At 31.9% G+C, this 14,524-nt stretch overlaps 2 protein-coding genes across 3 annotated transcripts; one reads left to right on the top strand and one right to left on the bottom strand.

Moving 5' to 3' along the window:
• The first annotated feature begins 1,056 nt into the window (after window positions 1-1,056).
• LOC133799418 (uncharacterized) lies at window positions 1,057-2,100 on the top strand. Its single transcript, XM_062237436.1, has one exon. It carries the CDS (start codon window positions 1,057-1,059, stop codon window positions 2,098-2,100), a length of 1,044 nt encoding a protein of 347 aa, XP_062093420.1.
• Window positions 2,101-5,047: 2,947 nt separating this feature from the next.
• LOC133800451 (disease resistance protein At4g27190-like) lies at window positions 5,048-10,266 on the bottom strand. Of its 2 annotated transcripts, none has more exons than XM_062238410.1 (4): window positions 9,712-10,266; window positions 9,566-9,620; window positions 8,619-8,699; window positions 5,048-8,527 (listed from the first exon to the last, which is right to left on the bottom strand). In XM_062238410.1, exon 4 carries the CDS (start codon window positions 8,520-8,522, stop codon window positions 5,601-5,603), a length of 2,922 nt encoding a protein of 973 aa, XP_062094394.1. In that variant the 5' UTR covers window positions 8,523-8,527; window positions 8,619-8,699; window positions 9,566-9,620; window positions 9,712-10,266; the 3' UTR covers window positions 5,048-5,600. The 2 variants fall into 2 exon arrangements, with proteins under 2 accessions (XP_062094394.1, XP_062094392.1); XM_062238408.1 differs by having other exon boundaries at window positions 8,623-8,699; window positions 9,712-10,265.
• Between the last annotated feature and the right edge of the window lie 4,258 nt (window positions 10,267-14,524).

Here is a 14,524-nt window from a genome sequence, read left to right as displayed (position 1 = left end):
CTTTTAGCTCATCATATTCGAATCCTTCAAGCTGATTTTTCTCAGCAAGAGGTTAAAAGGATCTTCTAGGCAATTCCGGGGATGAAGGCGCCAAGGCTGGATGGATATGGTAGCTTCTTTTTTCAGGATAACTGGGACTTAGTTGGCTCAAAAGTTTGTAATGCAATTCTCTCCTTTTTAAGAACTGGAAATTTCTTAAAAGAATTAAATGCTACGACGATTACACTTATTCCAAAATATAAATGCCCAAATAATGTGAGTGATTTCAGACCTATAGCTTGCTATAATGTGTTATATAAGGCAGCCACAAAGTTAATTTGTTCAAGATTGAGGAAGATTCTGCCTAATTTAATAGCTAAGAACCAGGGGGGCTTTGTTCATGGGCGATATATAGCTCATAACATCATGGTTTGTCAAGATTTGGTGCGTCATTATGGAAGGAAAAGTAGTAAACCGAGCTGTATGATAAAGATTGATTTGAGAAAAGCATATGACACGGTGGAGTGGGATTTTATTGAAGAAATGTTAATTGCTTTTAAGTTCCCCCAGGAATTTACTCACCTCATCATGACTTACATCAGATTACCGAAGTTCTCTTTGATGATTAATGGAACAATGCATGGTTTTTTTGCTTCTAAGAGGGGTTTGAGACAAGGTGATCTGATGTCACCATTGTTGTTCGTGCTAGGCATGGAATATCTGTCTCGGATAATGTCAAAGGTTGGAAATATGGCAGGATATAAGTTTCATGATAGGTGTGCTCAATTGAGATTGAATCATTTGTGCTTTGCAGATGATCTTCTCCTTTTCTGTCATGGAGATTTTGTGTCAATCTTTTTACTGCTGAGGGGGCTCAAATTGTTTTCTAAAACATCTGGCCTTCTCCCTAATGTAACAAAATCAGCAATCTATTGTAGTGGCATGGCAAAAGCGGAAGTGAGAAGAGTGTTGGCTGCTTCAGGATTCACGAGAAGCAATTTACCACTGAAATACCTGGGTATTCCGATTTTCTAAAAAAGAATCAGTTCTGCTGATTGTGGAAACATTATTGATAACATGGTTCAGATGATTCATATACGGAGTTCGAGGAATCTTTCTTATATGGGGCGAGTAACTCTTATAAACTCAGTTTTGATCTCAATTCATTCTTATTGGGCTCAAATCATGATTTTGCCTAAACTTTTGTTGAGGAGGATGGAATCAATTTGTCAAGCTTTGCTTTGGAAAGGGACGGCTAAAGGCTCGAGTCCGGGTCAAGTAGCGTGGGAGAATGTTTGTCTTCCTCAATCGACTGGAGGTTTAGGATTTCGCAATGTGATTAATTGGAACACAGTAGCTATGGGGAAATATGTTTGGGCGATTGCTGCTAAAAAGGATAATCTTTGGGTTAGATGGATACATAGTGTCTACTTGTCTAATGGGAATTGGTGGAATAATTCAGCCCTCCCTAATTGCAGTTGGTATTGGAAAAAGATAGTAGCAGTCAAGGACATCATAAAAACTAAGATTGATTTGAGCACTTTCATCGCTGAAGGATATAGCATCCAACAACGGTATGCCTTTCTTTATCTGATTACTAATCGAGTGCAATGGAACAATTATGTTTGGGGAAGACTCAATATTCCCAAGCATAGATTCATTTTTTGGTTGGCAATGAAGGAGAAACTTCGCACCCGAGTTCAGATTAGTAAATATGATCCATCTATTGATCACTCTTGCCTACTGTGTGGAGATCAAGATGAGGATGAGCAGCACTTATTTTTCGCTTGCCCCTACAGCCGAAGTTGCCTTGCTCGACTGAAAACCTGGCTGAGTTGGAGAACTCGAGCAAAGGATAATGGCAGATTACTTCTTTGGATAGATAAAGCAAAACAAATCATCAAGGTGAGGAAACAAATCATTATTGTTGTTCTGGCAGCCCTTGTTTACCACATTTGGTTAGTAAGGAATTATGCTCTTTGGAATCACAAAGTCTGGTGTATTAATCATACTGTACAGAGAATGCAAAATGAGGTTAAATTTCGAATGTTTCATATAATGCCAAGGAAGGCAAAGAATGTATATAGAGATTGGTTTGAGTATACATGTAGTGTCATATAGGGGAGAATTTAGTTCAGGGGGTTCACGGGTAGTTGGTTTTGTAAGAATTAGTTGATGTATTTGAGTTTTGCAAGCAATTCAAAGATTCTTATTCACCAAAAAAATATAAAATACATAATCTTAATTTTAAATAAAAAATTTATTATTTATATTTAAAAAATATATTTTTTATTGCTTAATCTAACTTATATAAATATATATATTCATATTAAATAACAACAATCATTATAAATACATTGTGTACAAATAATATGATTGTGTAACCACATATAAATTAGTATAACATTTATCTTCTATCAAGAATAAACAAGATTTTTTTCAACTATCATGTTAGGTGTGATATGAATAATATTATGAATGTTTTATATTTTAGATAGGACAATTTGTGATCTAAAATGTTATTATATTATAGTTTTCTTTAAAAAAAAATCATAAATAATATTTTGGTTTAATTTTTCTAAATAAAACTAAACGTGCATTTGATTATACCTAGTATATATATAAGTTGTTAGAAAACAATTATGACTAAATGATAACTTTTTTTAAGTGCTTGTTATGTATGCAATTAATTTAACATAAATTATTGGGTACAACTTGTTATAGTCAACAAAAAGTTCTATTTTACCATATTATTTTATTCACTAACACCATCATGTATTTGTTAATATAAAACATCCTTTGAACTGAATGTATCTAATATATTATAAAAATAATTAAAAAAACCAGTTTTTAATTATCTTTTTCCTTCTTAGTTTTATTTACTTTAAATGATAACAAATTTTTAAATCTTATAAGTATTTTTTTTTTAAATCAAATATTTATGAATCTCTCATCATTTAGTTGATTTGGGGAAAAAAATTCTTAGATTTTTATACATTATTAGAAAATAATAATTAATTAAAAACTTCAAATTAAAAAATACTTTTTTTGAAGTAATAATTAAAAAAATTACTTTATTGTTATTTCAATTAATAAAAAATATAAAGAAAAAAGGAAAAGTAATTAGTTTTTTTTTCTGTTTTAGGTTTCTGAATAATTAAAATTATAAATATAATAGGGTTTTAGTATAATTTAAAAAAAAATATTAGTTGTACTAAAAATAAATTTGAAAAAACTATGCTAGATGAATGTTTTATATTGATTTAATACAAAATAGTATTTTGATATAAACTAATAAATGAAAGGGCTATAAAATAATACTGTAAGGGATAAAAAGATAATAAAGAAGAAGAAGAAGAAGAATGAGTTACTAATTTATAAATAATATATGTCTACCTTTTATTAATTAGACTTACTTTGGTATCAAAAAATTTGAGGAAGTATCTAAAAATTCGTGTAATAAATGAAAAAAAAAAACTCAAGTCTGACATCAAAGAATCATATCACCCACGTCCATGTGTACAATTTATATGAATTATATTTATATTATTTATATATATATATAGTATATAGATTAAACACAAAAATAACATATATCTAAGTTATATAATGTTGTTATTTAGGTTTTTTTATTACTTGCGTAGGGGTTTGAACTCGTATAAGTGGGTCAATGCATCAGAAGAAACCGTGGTTAACTGTTCTATATATGTATATAACTATATATATTGTTTTTTTCATATGTTTATTATTTATATTCATTAATACTACATTTACATATAAACTACTTCTTTATAATAAGTTTTTTTATTTTTAGTTCCTATGAACCAATTCTCTCATCGCTAATGAAAAAACAGGAAAAATAAACTGAATAATAAATACAAGAAAAAGATCAAAGCAAACTTACTAGTCCATGGCCGCTAATAACGCTTCTGTAAGATTTTTTGGCTTCGTATAAATTTTCTTTTCTGTGGAAGTATAAAACAAACTGAATAAATTAAATAGAGAGTCAAACCAAACTCACTCCCCCAAATGATTAATCCTAATAAGAGTAAATATAAACTTCAATAAAAATAAATACACTAACCTTGATGAACACAACAGATCCAGCTTGGTCGCCGGAGGATCTGATAAGGTGAACTTCTCCCTTGTGCGCACGATATGGTTTACTCAATTTATAAATTGAATTAGTTGACAACTTGACATTATATATAGAAGACCTATATATAGCAGTCAATAACTATATCTATATTATTTTTCACAGCAATAATATATATGTTGAATTATACTAATTAAATGACAAAGTTCTCGACTTTAGTAAACTACCATTTTTATATTATTAAATATTAATTCTTGAGTTTTAATTAAATATTATACATGTCTATAATTTTGTACGTTAGTATTAATATATAGGGTATTTCTTACGTGGCTTATAATTTTTTTTTTTAAAATCCATTTCAGCAGCCTTTTAGTAAACGAATGATGCTAGCCGACTCACACACTCATATATATATATATATATATATGTGAGACTGAAACACTTATTTTCTTTTTATTAAATTATAATTTTTTTTCTAAAGCCTCAGCACATCTAATAGCCTAAAAATTAAAAAGGGTCCTGGAATGTAGTTGGTTCAAGATATCTGACCACAATATTTGACTCAAACAACTACTCTTAGACTACCGTGTGTGCTCTATTCCAAAGACAAATTCTGTGGTTAAAAAAAGTAAATATCTTTTATATTTTAATTTGTTAAATATAATAAATTAAAATTTTGTTAAAATAGTAAATTAAAAATTACTATTTTTGTTTTACGTGATTATTTATTTGCAAAAATCTACCAAAATTAATCTATTATGATTTGCTCAAAAAAAAATTCAATAAGTTCTATGTTTTTTTAACCAAAAAATTTCTTAACCAAAAAATAGATTAAATTAATTGATTTTGTTATTGATGACCATGTCCCCCATTTCAACAACTTCATTGTTTATGCAGTCAAGGGGATCACAAAATGTCAGTGTAGAATTGTAAATACAGAGTGATGAAATTGCCTATATTTCAAAACAAATATGAATGAAAATTGGTATAATACATAGAAGTGATTAATAAATTTTCTTATTGCACAAAATAATGTGTAAGATCTTATTTTGGATACATTGCAATCTAATATGATCTAACTAGTGACTATAATACATTGGTAGTGGTACACCTTTATCCCAACAATTAAAGAATTTGACTAGTCAGAATAGATGAGGGACTATGAAGTATGAACATCTTATTGTGAAACAATGGAAAATATGCTCTGTTAACACAACCCCAATTAAGAGAATAGGATAACAGGCATACCAGAAACTCTTTCTTCCTCGTATCGAAGGATTTTACCAATGAAAAGATTCATGATGATAACTTAAACATAGCAGCACTCTTCAAGTTCCATCTTCATAAAACCCCTTACAAAGTTGGTTGTTATGAACTAACAAGGAAACATTTGAATCAAAAATGGCGAAGTTGGTTTCCTTTTCCCAATTATCCTGTTTCTAGACAGAGCAGAAGCCACCAATCAAATGAAATTCTCTTCATTCTTCACCACTCGTGAAGGTTATCATTGAGAAATGTCTGATTTTTAAGTTGTTTCTTCTAATCTGTCTTCCCTGAAAAACGGCTCTAGGAAACTTTTGGGACTAGGATCATCCCAAGACAACTCATCCCACCACTTTCTGGTTCCTCCAATGTGCTTGAGAGAGATTGGAAAGTTGTCCATTGAGAAAGGCAGCTTCTTTAGCTTCTCACAGTCCCACACATCAATAGAATCCAATGAATTACAAGCAAGTTCCCTTGTGGAAATACTTCTCAACTCCGGTAAAGTAGACAAGTCCATTTTCTTTAGTCTGGGGACTCTTAGAGATGGAGAAGTAGAATTGTCAACAATTCCTAATTCCTCTCCTTCAACAATCTCTTCTAAGGAAGGACAATTCCATATCTCAAGCTCTTCAAGATTCTCAAGGCACTGTGAAAATCCAGTAGAGAATATAGTTTTGAGACTATTGCAATTGTGAATATGCAGAGTTTTTAGCCTAGAAAGTACATTATCTTCCACAGCTCCATCACAAATAGCTTTCAATTTAGAGAGTTTTCGGAGGACTAAACTCTTTAGCTTTGGAAAATAAGTCCCATCGGGTGTTATGATATACTCCAACCTATTACAGGTGGACACATAACATTCATTGACTTCAGCCAAATTTGATGAGTTTGACAATTTTGACAGAACAACAATATCATGACAACCCTGTAATGCTAGTTGTTGAGTGTTTTCTGGTATCTCAATGGAATTTCCACTACTAGACAGGTTACAGCCTTGAATTTCAATGCTACAAGCTTCTTTGGATTTTGGTGAAAAGCTTGACAAAAGTCCTACACCAATATGGTAGCTTTTAAGCTCTCGCCAGTGTCCTGATCTCATGTAACTGTTGAAGCTGTCTAAGTCCTCAAAGGTAAGACCTAGACTAGTTAGTTGTGTTGATTTGATGATTTCATCACAAACTACTCCCCTTCCAGTTTCTTGTGAATTCTTTGACCATCTCCAATTGCTTCTAAACATGGTTAAATATTCTAGTCGAGACAGCCTAGGGATAAGTCCAACAGGAAAGATTTCCAATTCTTCAGTGTAAGAGATATCAAGATGTCTGAGATTTATCAAGGTTCCAACATCATGTGGCAACTCTTCAATCAAAGTATTTGAAAGGTCCAACACTCTCAGCTCTATGAGCATTGTTAGAGAAGGTAGAGACTTAAGGTTACAAGAACTTAAGAGGAGCGCTCGAAGATTGTGTAAGCAAGAAAGTGAATTGGGAAGCAATTCGATAAGAGTTCCAGATAGATTAAGAACTCTAAGATTGGGCATGTTTAAAAAGAATGAGTCTGGAATTTTTTTCGAAAGGGGATTTTTTTGCAAGAGCAAGGTTGATAAACATGTACTTTTGGGAATATCACAAAGAACATTCATGTTGTTTTCCATTAGGGAGACCCTTTCTACATTTTCCTTCCAAGTCATTGGAAATGTTGTCAAACCAAGACCAGCCCTTACCATGAACACTGGACAGTCACTTGTGATTCTAATAGCCATATCCCTCACCAAATCATGCATTCTAACCCACCTTGTTCCAATACCCTCTAGCATGCAGGCATCTTTGAGTTCCTTTATTATTGCATGTCCTTTGTTTATTTCATTCTCTCTATTACCTACTTCTTCTATCAACCCTTCTGCCATCCAATATTGCACCAGTGATTCAACATCAATCTTGGAATTCTCAGGAAACAAGGCACAATACAAGAAACAATCCCGAGACCTGTCATTCTTCAAGTGATTATAGCTAAACTTCAAACGTGCAAAGACATCTTCTTCCATACCTTCAATCTCAGCTTTTGAGCTTTTCAGTTCTTCCAATGCATTCATCCAAACTCTTTCATCATCAGTTCTCCTCATGGCTCGCCCCACAGTGAGGATCGCTAGAGGAAGGCATCCACATTCTTCTGAAATCTTCTTTGCAATAGTTTCTATCTCAGGAGAGTGGATTGTGTGGATTCCTGCTTTGTCAGCAAACAAGCTCCAGGCAACATCCTCAGAAAGGACATCCACTTTAACTTCCTTGTGTGTTTCCATGCCTCGGCATACTTCCATAAGTCGAGTGATGAAAACTATTTTACAACCATTCTCTTTATTTGGTTGTGGGATTCCAACCTCTTCTAAAGAAAACTTACACCACAAATCATCTATTATGAGTATAAAATTTTTTATTCTCTGCAAGTGCTCAAACAACAAGGTTGATCTTTTGATCATGTCTTCATCATCCAAGAAGTCCAACTCTATTCCTTTAGCCACATCAGTTTGTAGCTTCTTCAAGTCAAAGCTTTTCGAAGCAGTCACCCAAATGACAAAATCAAAAATCTTATCCTCACTGAGTAGGTTGTTTAAATGCATCATGATAGTTGTCTTTCCAACACCACCCATGCCATATATACCTATCTTATGCACATTGTCATCTACTAGACATTCCCAGATCTCATGTAAAACTTTCGATGGTATTGTTTCTGTTATCGATGATGATGTCGGTATAATCCTTCCCCTATCTGGCAATAAATCAATGAACAAACCATTCACAAATGCTCCTCTCTCTTGAAGCTCTTTAACTTCTCTTATCTTCTCTACAATACTTCTGCTTAATTTATACCTTGAATAGCAGTTGGGACAACATCCCTTAAAAAATCTCCTCTTTTCAACAATGTCACTCTCTATGCCACTCACTTCATTCCGTATCTTCTCCACTTGTTTGAGCCACAACTGTGCCTCACTTCTTAGCTTCTTTCTCTGGCTCATTGTTCCCCTGTCAATCTCCAGCTTGATGTCATTTTCTCTTTCTTTTAGTATCTCGAGATCATTATGCAGAACTTTCTCAAGTTGCTCAACATTTTTTAAGCATTGAATCCTTCTTGCAACGGGTGTGCAAATTAAATCTAAAATCCCCACCAAGGGACTAATGACATCCATGGTAACTGCATCAAGTATAAAAACAACCAATGATTAAGCTAAAATCATGGCAAAAGTCGTATGCTTTTTACTGTAGATCAAGATCGAGAATAATACCTACTTTTTAGAGTTTGGACACCCTCACAACCTTCAAGATGGTCATTTTAACTGGGACTGATGAAGGTAATAAGCCATTGTCTTTAGAAGAAATTACAAAACATGGGGATTAGAGTGGTGTTTCATAACAGTTAAAATCACCAGAAACTTTAAAAAAAAAGACAGCTAATGCAATAAAGAGGCATACAAGCATTACAGGTTGCCAGACATTCAGCCACTCTGATTGTCATTCTGGCACTTGAGATGATCATCAGAGGGAACATGAAGATCACACAAAACTAGGCATAATTTCTCTATATATTTCCTTATAATTTGATTAGCCTTAGAAAAGCTAGAAGAAGGGGGAAAATGCAATAGTCTACTTTCCAACTGATAATAAGGGCTTCATGTTTAATTCAAAGTTGACCTCCAAAAGGTGTAACAAATCTTTGAGTTGGAATTAATAGCAAATAATGGTTCTCTACATAATAGTTTTACTTGATCAGAGACTTGTCATTGATTGATTTAATGAAAACAAAATTTAAAAGAAAACATCAAATCAAATAGAGGACTTCTCACACTGTGAGTAGAAGCAGTACTTAGCATTAACCAAATTTAATTATGTCAAAGAAGCTCAAGTTGGATATTTCAAAAAAGAAAAAAAAAAAAAGTATGTGTAGAATCTTCTGTCAACTTCTATTTATGCAACAACATTCAATCAAATCCCAATTAGTTATTAGATTAAACCAACTATTTATGCAACAATCAACCTGAGCTTTCAGCTTTCCTAGCATAGAAATTATTAGAAAGATTTTATATGGTTGAACCCTAACATTACTTCTGATTACTTGTAACACTCAATTTACCACCACATAGAGAAGCAATTAAAGGCGAGAGAAATAGGAAAATAATGCTCTCAAAAAAGAAAACCCATTTATATTTTCACAGAACATATCCAATTTTCTTACCAATTAATGCCAAAAGTGTAGCTCTAAATTAGTTTCCATTTCCAATCGATCCATACTGCAAAAACCAGTACAAGCAAAAAGTTAGTGCATTCTATAAAGATGTCAGCAATATAGAAAAACTGCAGAGATGAAAGGAAACTAGCTACCTTAAGACTTGAAAACTGGTATTGGCCAGAAATTTCCAGCAGAAAGCAGCAGAGATATACTTAGGGGCTAAAGCTTAGTATAGCTGACCTTCACTGACTTTGCAAATTCTCTCTAAATTAGGGAGAGAAAGACAACTAACTATACATGTAATTGCTTTATTTTGTTGGAAATATCAACCGGAAAGCCAATTCACTTTGAAACTTTGCTCTGTTTTGCTTTGGAGTTGCTGGGTTGACTTGACTCCTTTTAACCTTTTTTATTTTGTTTGTTTTGTGCCATTTTAGATCATTTTTATTTTAACTTTGTTTTTATTTTACATCATGGGTGCGCCTTTAGGTAGTCTATTGAATTGTAATTAATTTTTTTCTATACTCAGAAGTTCATCTTCTTTCAAATTATTACTTTAATTAAGGTAACTCTTTCCTATGCTCAAGCAAAATTATTTTGCTGGAAATCTCACAAGTGATTGTTTATTACTTCAATTAGAAGAGAATTTTTAAGTTCAAATAAGATGATGTCTTACAGTAAAATCAACACATGGGTGAGAATCATTTTTCAGAAAAAAGATGTCTATTACATGGCCACCGATTCCAACCCACCTCATAGTCGAGCATATTAATCAAATTATATATAATATTATTTGTTGTACACTTTACTGACCAAACTTATAGAGTCACGGCACACAGTAAGTTGCACAAAGAATTTAAAACCTGTAGTAACCGGGGTTTTGTTGACCGGGTAGGAATTTATTTTCTTTTAAAATTCGTCTGTAAACATTTTTTTTATTTATAAGTGTAGGGTTAAACAAGTAATTTTGATGATCTGACAAGGCATGGATAGTAAGCAAATGCATTCAACTTAAATAAGCATTGCACAGTGAACACGTTACACAGCACAAAGATTTTAATTTTATTATCCGCTTGTTACCAAATTACATTAATATGCATCTAGCTAGTGTAGGAAGAAAACTGAGAATATAGGTGAAGATCAAAGCTGTATAAAATTGAGTTCTAAGCTTATAATATCTTAAAGATTCAAATCAAACAGAATAAACAATTTAACAATATTAAGAACAGAAATAAGTATTAAGCAAATATGAAAATAAGGAAGAAGAACACCAAAATTTTTATCCTAGTTCAGCTAACAAATAGTTAACCTACATCCAGCTTTCCCCAAAAATTTTATTGATTTTTGACAAATGTTACACCTCTGTTACAACAGCTCCAAATTGGTCTGAAAAACACCAATCCTTTAAACAAGAAAGCCGGTAGATTACTAAGCTAATCTCTCCCAAAAACTCTCTAATTTTCACTCAAGAATGAACTCCTCACTATACAAAGATTTCCTCACACACTCATACAAGAATTCACTCAACTCTCCTAGGAATTCTCTGAGCCGAAACCTTCTGTATTAGAACTTTTTGATGAACCTCTTCAATCTGAAAAAAAACCTGAGCACTCTTCTCAGCTTTCTCTCCTCTGCCTTATAATTATGAGCTTCTCCTATATATATATATATATATATATATATATATATATTGGTCTTCAACAATTTGGACACCTCAGCAAGTTCTCTTTAAAAAGAACAAGAAACCAATATAACTAAAGTGTAATCGAAATAAAATTAATTAGATATGTCATGATTACTACTTTTACCACAGCTAGCTTCCAACATTCTTCTTCTTCTTCTTCTTTCACGAGGCTGCTGATTTAGCTACTCAATTGTATCAGCTTCCTGATTATCATCCACGGTCCTGGATTCATCACTAACTTTCTTCTCCAAGATCTCTTTAGTTTTGATCTAGATGACACTTGTTATAATGGCTCGTTCACCATGATGCTACTAATATATCAACACTACAATTATAATCACATTGATTTGTACTACATTTCTAGTACGTACGTACACTAATGTTGCTTTAAAAGCTGCAACTGATCATTACAATGTGAGATATGGTAAATGATTCAATATATTGAAGTTATTAATTAACAGATTCTTTGCAAACAAAAAACAGAGGATAGAACATAGTATTTCAATATATAATTTACCATATTAAATGACAAATTTCAAGCAAATTATTAAATAAAACAACTAAACACTAACCATCGATGCAAATTATTGAAAATGGAAATGTGTTTCTTTCTAGAATAGTTTCCCAATAAGAAAATTTTGGCCTCGTCTGTACTGTCACAACTACAAATGTACAAAGGTATATTGCTACCTAATATGATTAATTCCAGTTCAAGCCACAATAGTTGAAATAAAGCAATGGAATACTATTCCTTCACATGACATTTACCTACATAACCATCATTTGTCTCCTTCTAATCAACACCCCAAGTTCATCTTTGCAAGCTAAAGATGAAAATTTTATGCCCCAACTTGATCGACAAACCAAACTTTAACCTAATGAGCGCATGCAATAAACTAAGCTGCTCAAACAAGCAGGTCAGGTCTACTACACATTTACCATAAACTATGAGCAATTTTCAATTTCCTTGCATAAAAGATAGTTTAGTGTATTGCTCTCAAAAATCCAAAGGAGCTTTTTTGGGCTTTAGAAAAATGAGAGAGATGAGGTTATACTTCCTCCTATGAGGCTTCTCAACCACACGATCCATTGAACGACTACGATTAAAACACCACCTAATAACTATAGCCGTTAGATTGCTTTGTCTTTAATTAATAGCCCGGATCAAGGGACGGCACAAATTCTGCCTTCCTTCTAAGCGGGACATCACCGGTCCCTGTTATATATATATGACAATTTTTTTTTAATAGGGCTTCCTTTTAAAGTTCTATAGGCAGGGCTTTCAGTATTTCTCAATCCGTGAATAATTTTTAGCGCAACTTTTTTTTATGACCGTGTATATTGTAGCTATTAAAGCATCTGTAAATTTTCAGAAAATTTCGAATAGTTTACAATACCGAAAACTAGGTTCAAACATGTTGCACGCGTGACTAATTTTTTTTATGCGCGTGGAAAACAACATGTTTGAACCTAGTTTTCGGTACTGTAAACTATTCGGAATTTTCTGAAAATTTGCAGGATGCTCTAAATAGCTACAATATACATGGTCATAAAAAATAATCGCGCCGAAAACTGTTCACGGGTTGTAAACAGTGAGAGCCCTACCGGTAGGGCTTAAAGTGAAGCTCCTATAAGAGAATTCCCCTATATATTTATATATATATATATATATGATAATTCTATGGTAGGGACTTCAAAAAGAGCCCTACTGGTAGGGCTTTTTTGTGTTCTCAACCCGTGAATAGTTTTCGGCTCGATTTTTTTATGACCATGTATATTGTAGTTATTTAGAGCATCCTGCAAGTTTTTAGAAAATTTCGAATAATTTACAGTGCCGAAAACTAGTATAAAAACAAGTTGCACGCGTGACTAATTTTTTTATGCGAGTGGAAAATAGCATGATTGAACTTAGTTTTCGACACTGTAAATTATTCGGAATTTTCTGAAAATTTGCAGGATGTTCTAAATAATTACAATATACACGATCATAAAAAAAAAATCGCGTCGAAAACTGTTCATAGGTTGAGAACACAAAAGAGCCCTACTGGTAAGGCTCTTTTTGAAGGCACTACCAAAGAAATTTCATATATATATATATATATATATATATATGAAATTTATCTGATTTGCTTTGTATGTAATTCATTAATCTGTATGCTTTGTCAAAAAATGTAAATTCAATGTAACACCCTTGAATACATAATAAAATATTATCAACAAACAGCAATGACAACTCTAACCTTATGTAAAACTAATAGTTTAATCCTAAATAACAAAATGTTTACCAAAACTAGCTACAATAAGTATTTTATTACTTCATTAAATCAATTTAGGTCCAGATCCTAAGTTCACTTTTCAGAAAAGGACAATCACTTGTAAAAAATATTCAACACTTAAATCATATCAAAAACAAATGACATGTTTACTAATAAAAAATGGGGATGCAAGCCTCCATACGAGATACGATGGAACCATTGGCTATATAAATAGTATATAACTAGAGAGTTTGACGAGATTTAATATAACCCATTAAAAGAGTATTATAGTAAACTTTTATTTCAATTATTTAGTCAACTTCTGACTTCAAAAACACATGTCGGGGCATTTTTTTTCTAATTTTTCTTTGTAGCGATATTTGTTGTAGTTACAACATACTTTCTGCAAATTTTTACAAAATTTCAAATAGTTTATAGTAACTAAAACAAAGTTCTTGATATTCTAGTTTACCACACGTGTTAAAAAAATACAAATTTGTTTTCGATACTCTAAATTATTTGAAATTTTTTAAAAATTTGTAGGATATATATTGTAACTACAACGAACACTACTATAAAAAAATATTGGAAAAAAAATACTTCGACATGTATTTTTTAGATACAGAGATTTTGAAATAAGAGATTATCGCTTGTCGTATTAATAATATTCATTGATGCCTAATATTTATTATGATCTGATTTTATTCAAATGACTTTTTTAATTACCACTTGTCTTGTAAAATTGTATAATACATATTTTATATGTTCTTGAGTCTGTATTGTATGGAAGAATGATAATATATGCTAACTATTGTGTTTTGAATTTATTTTTTAAAGTGGGATAAGTCTTGAGAAAGAAAAAAATTATAATTTTATTTATTAATTAATTGAATGTTATTTGTAGTGTTATAGTTTTTCAATAGGATTTTTTGAAAACTACTTACTTTTATCTTTTATTAACTATAAATAGTCACATATGAGAGACACAGCGACTAAAATATCTTTGGATTACATTTTAGTCTCGTG

Source organism: Humulus lupulus, chromosome 9 (genome assembly GCF_963169125.1).
Source record: "Humulus lupulus chromosome 9, drHumLupu1.1, whole genome shotgun sequence".
NCBI classification, from domain to species: Eukaryota; Viridiplantae; Streptophyta; class Magnoliopsida; order Rosales; family Cannabaceae; genus Humulus; species Humulus lupulus.
This window is presented reverse-complemented; position numbering and strand designations above follow the sequence as displayed.

Coding starts and splice junctions, on each gene's coding strand:
- LOC133800451 (XM_062238410.1), bottom strand. CDS start 8,522: ATGGATGTCATTAGTCCCTTGGTGGGGATTTTAGATTTAATTTGCACA.
- LOC133799418 (XM_062237436.1), top strand. CDS start 1,057: ATGGTTCAGATGATTCATATACGGAGTTCGAGGAATCTTTCTTATATG.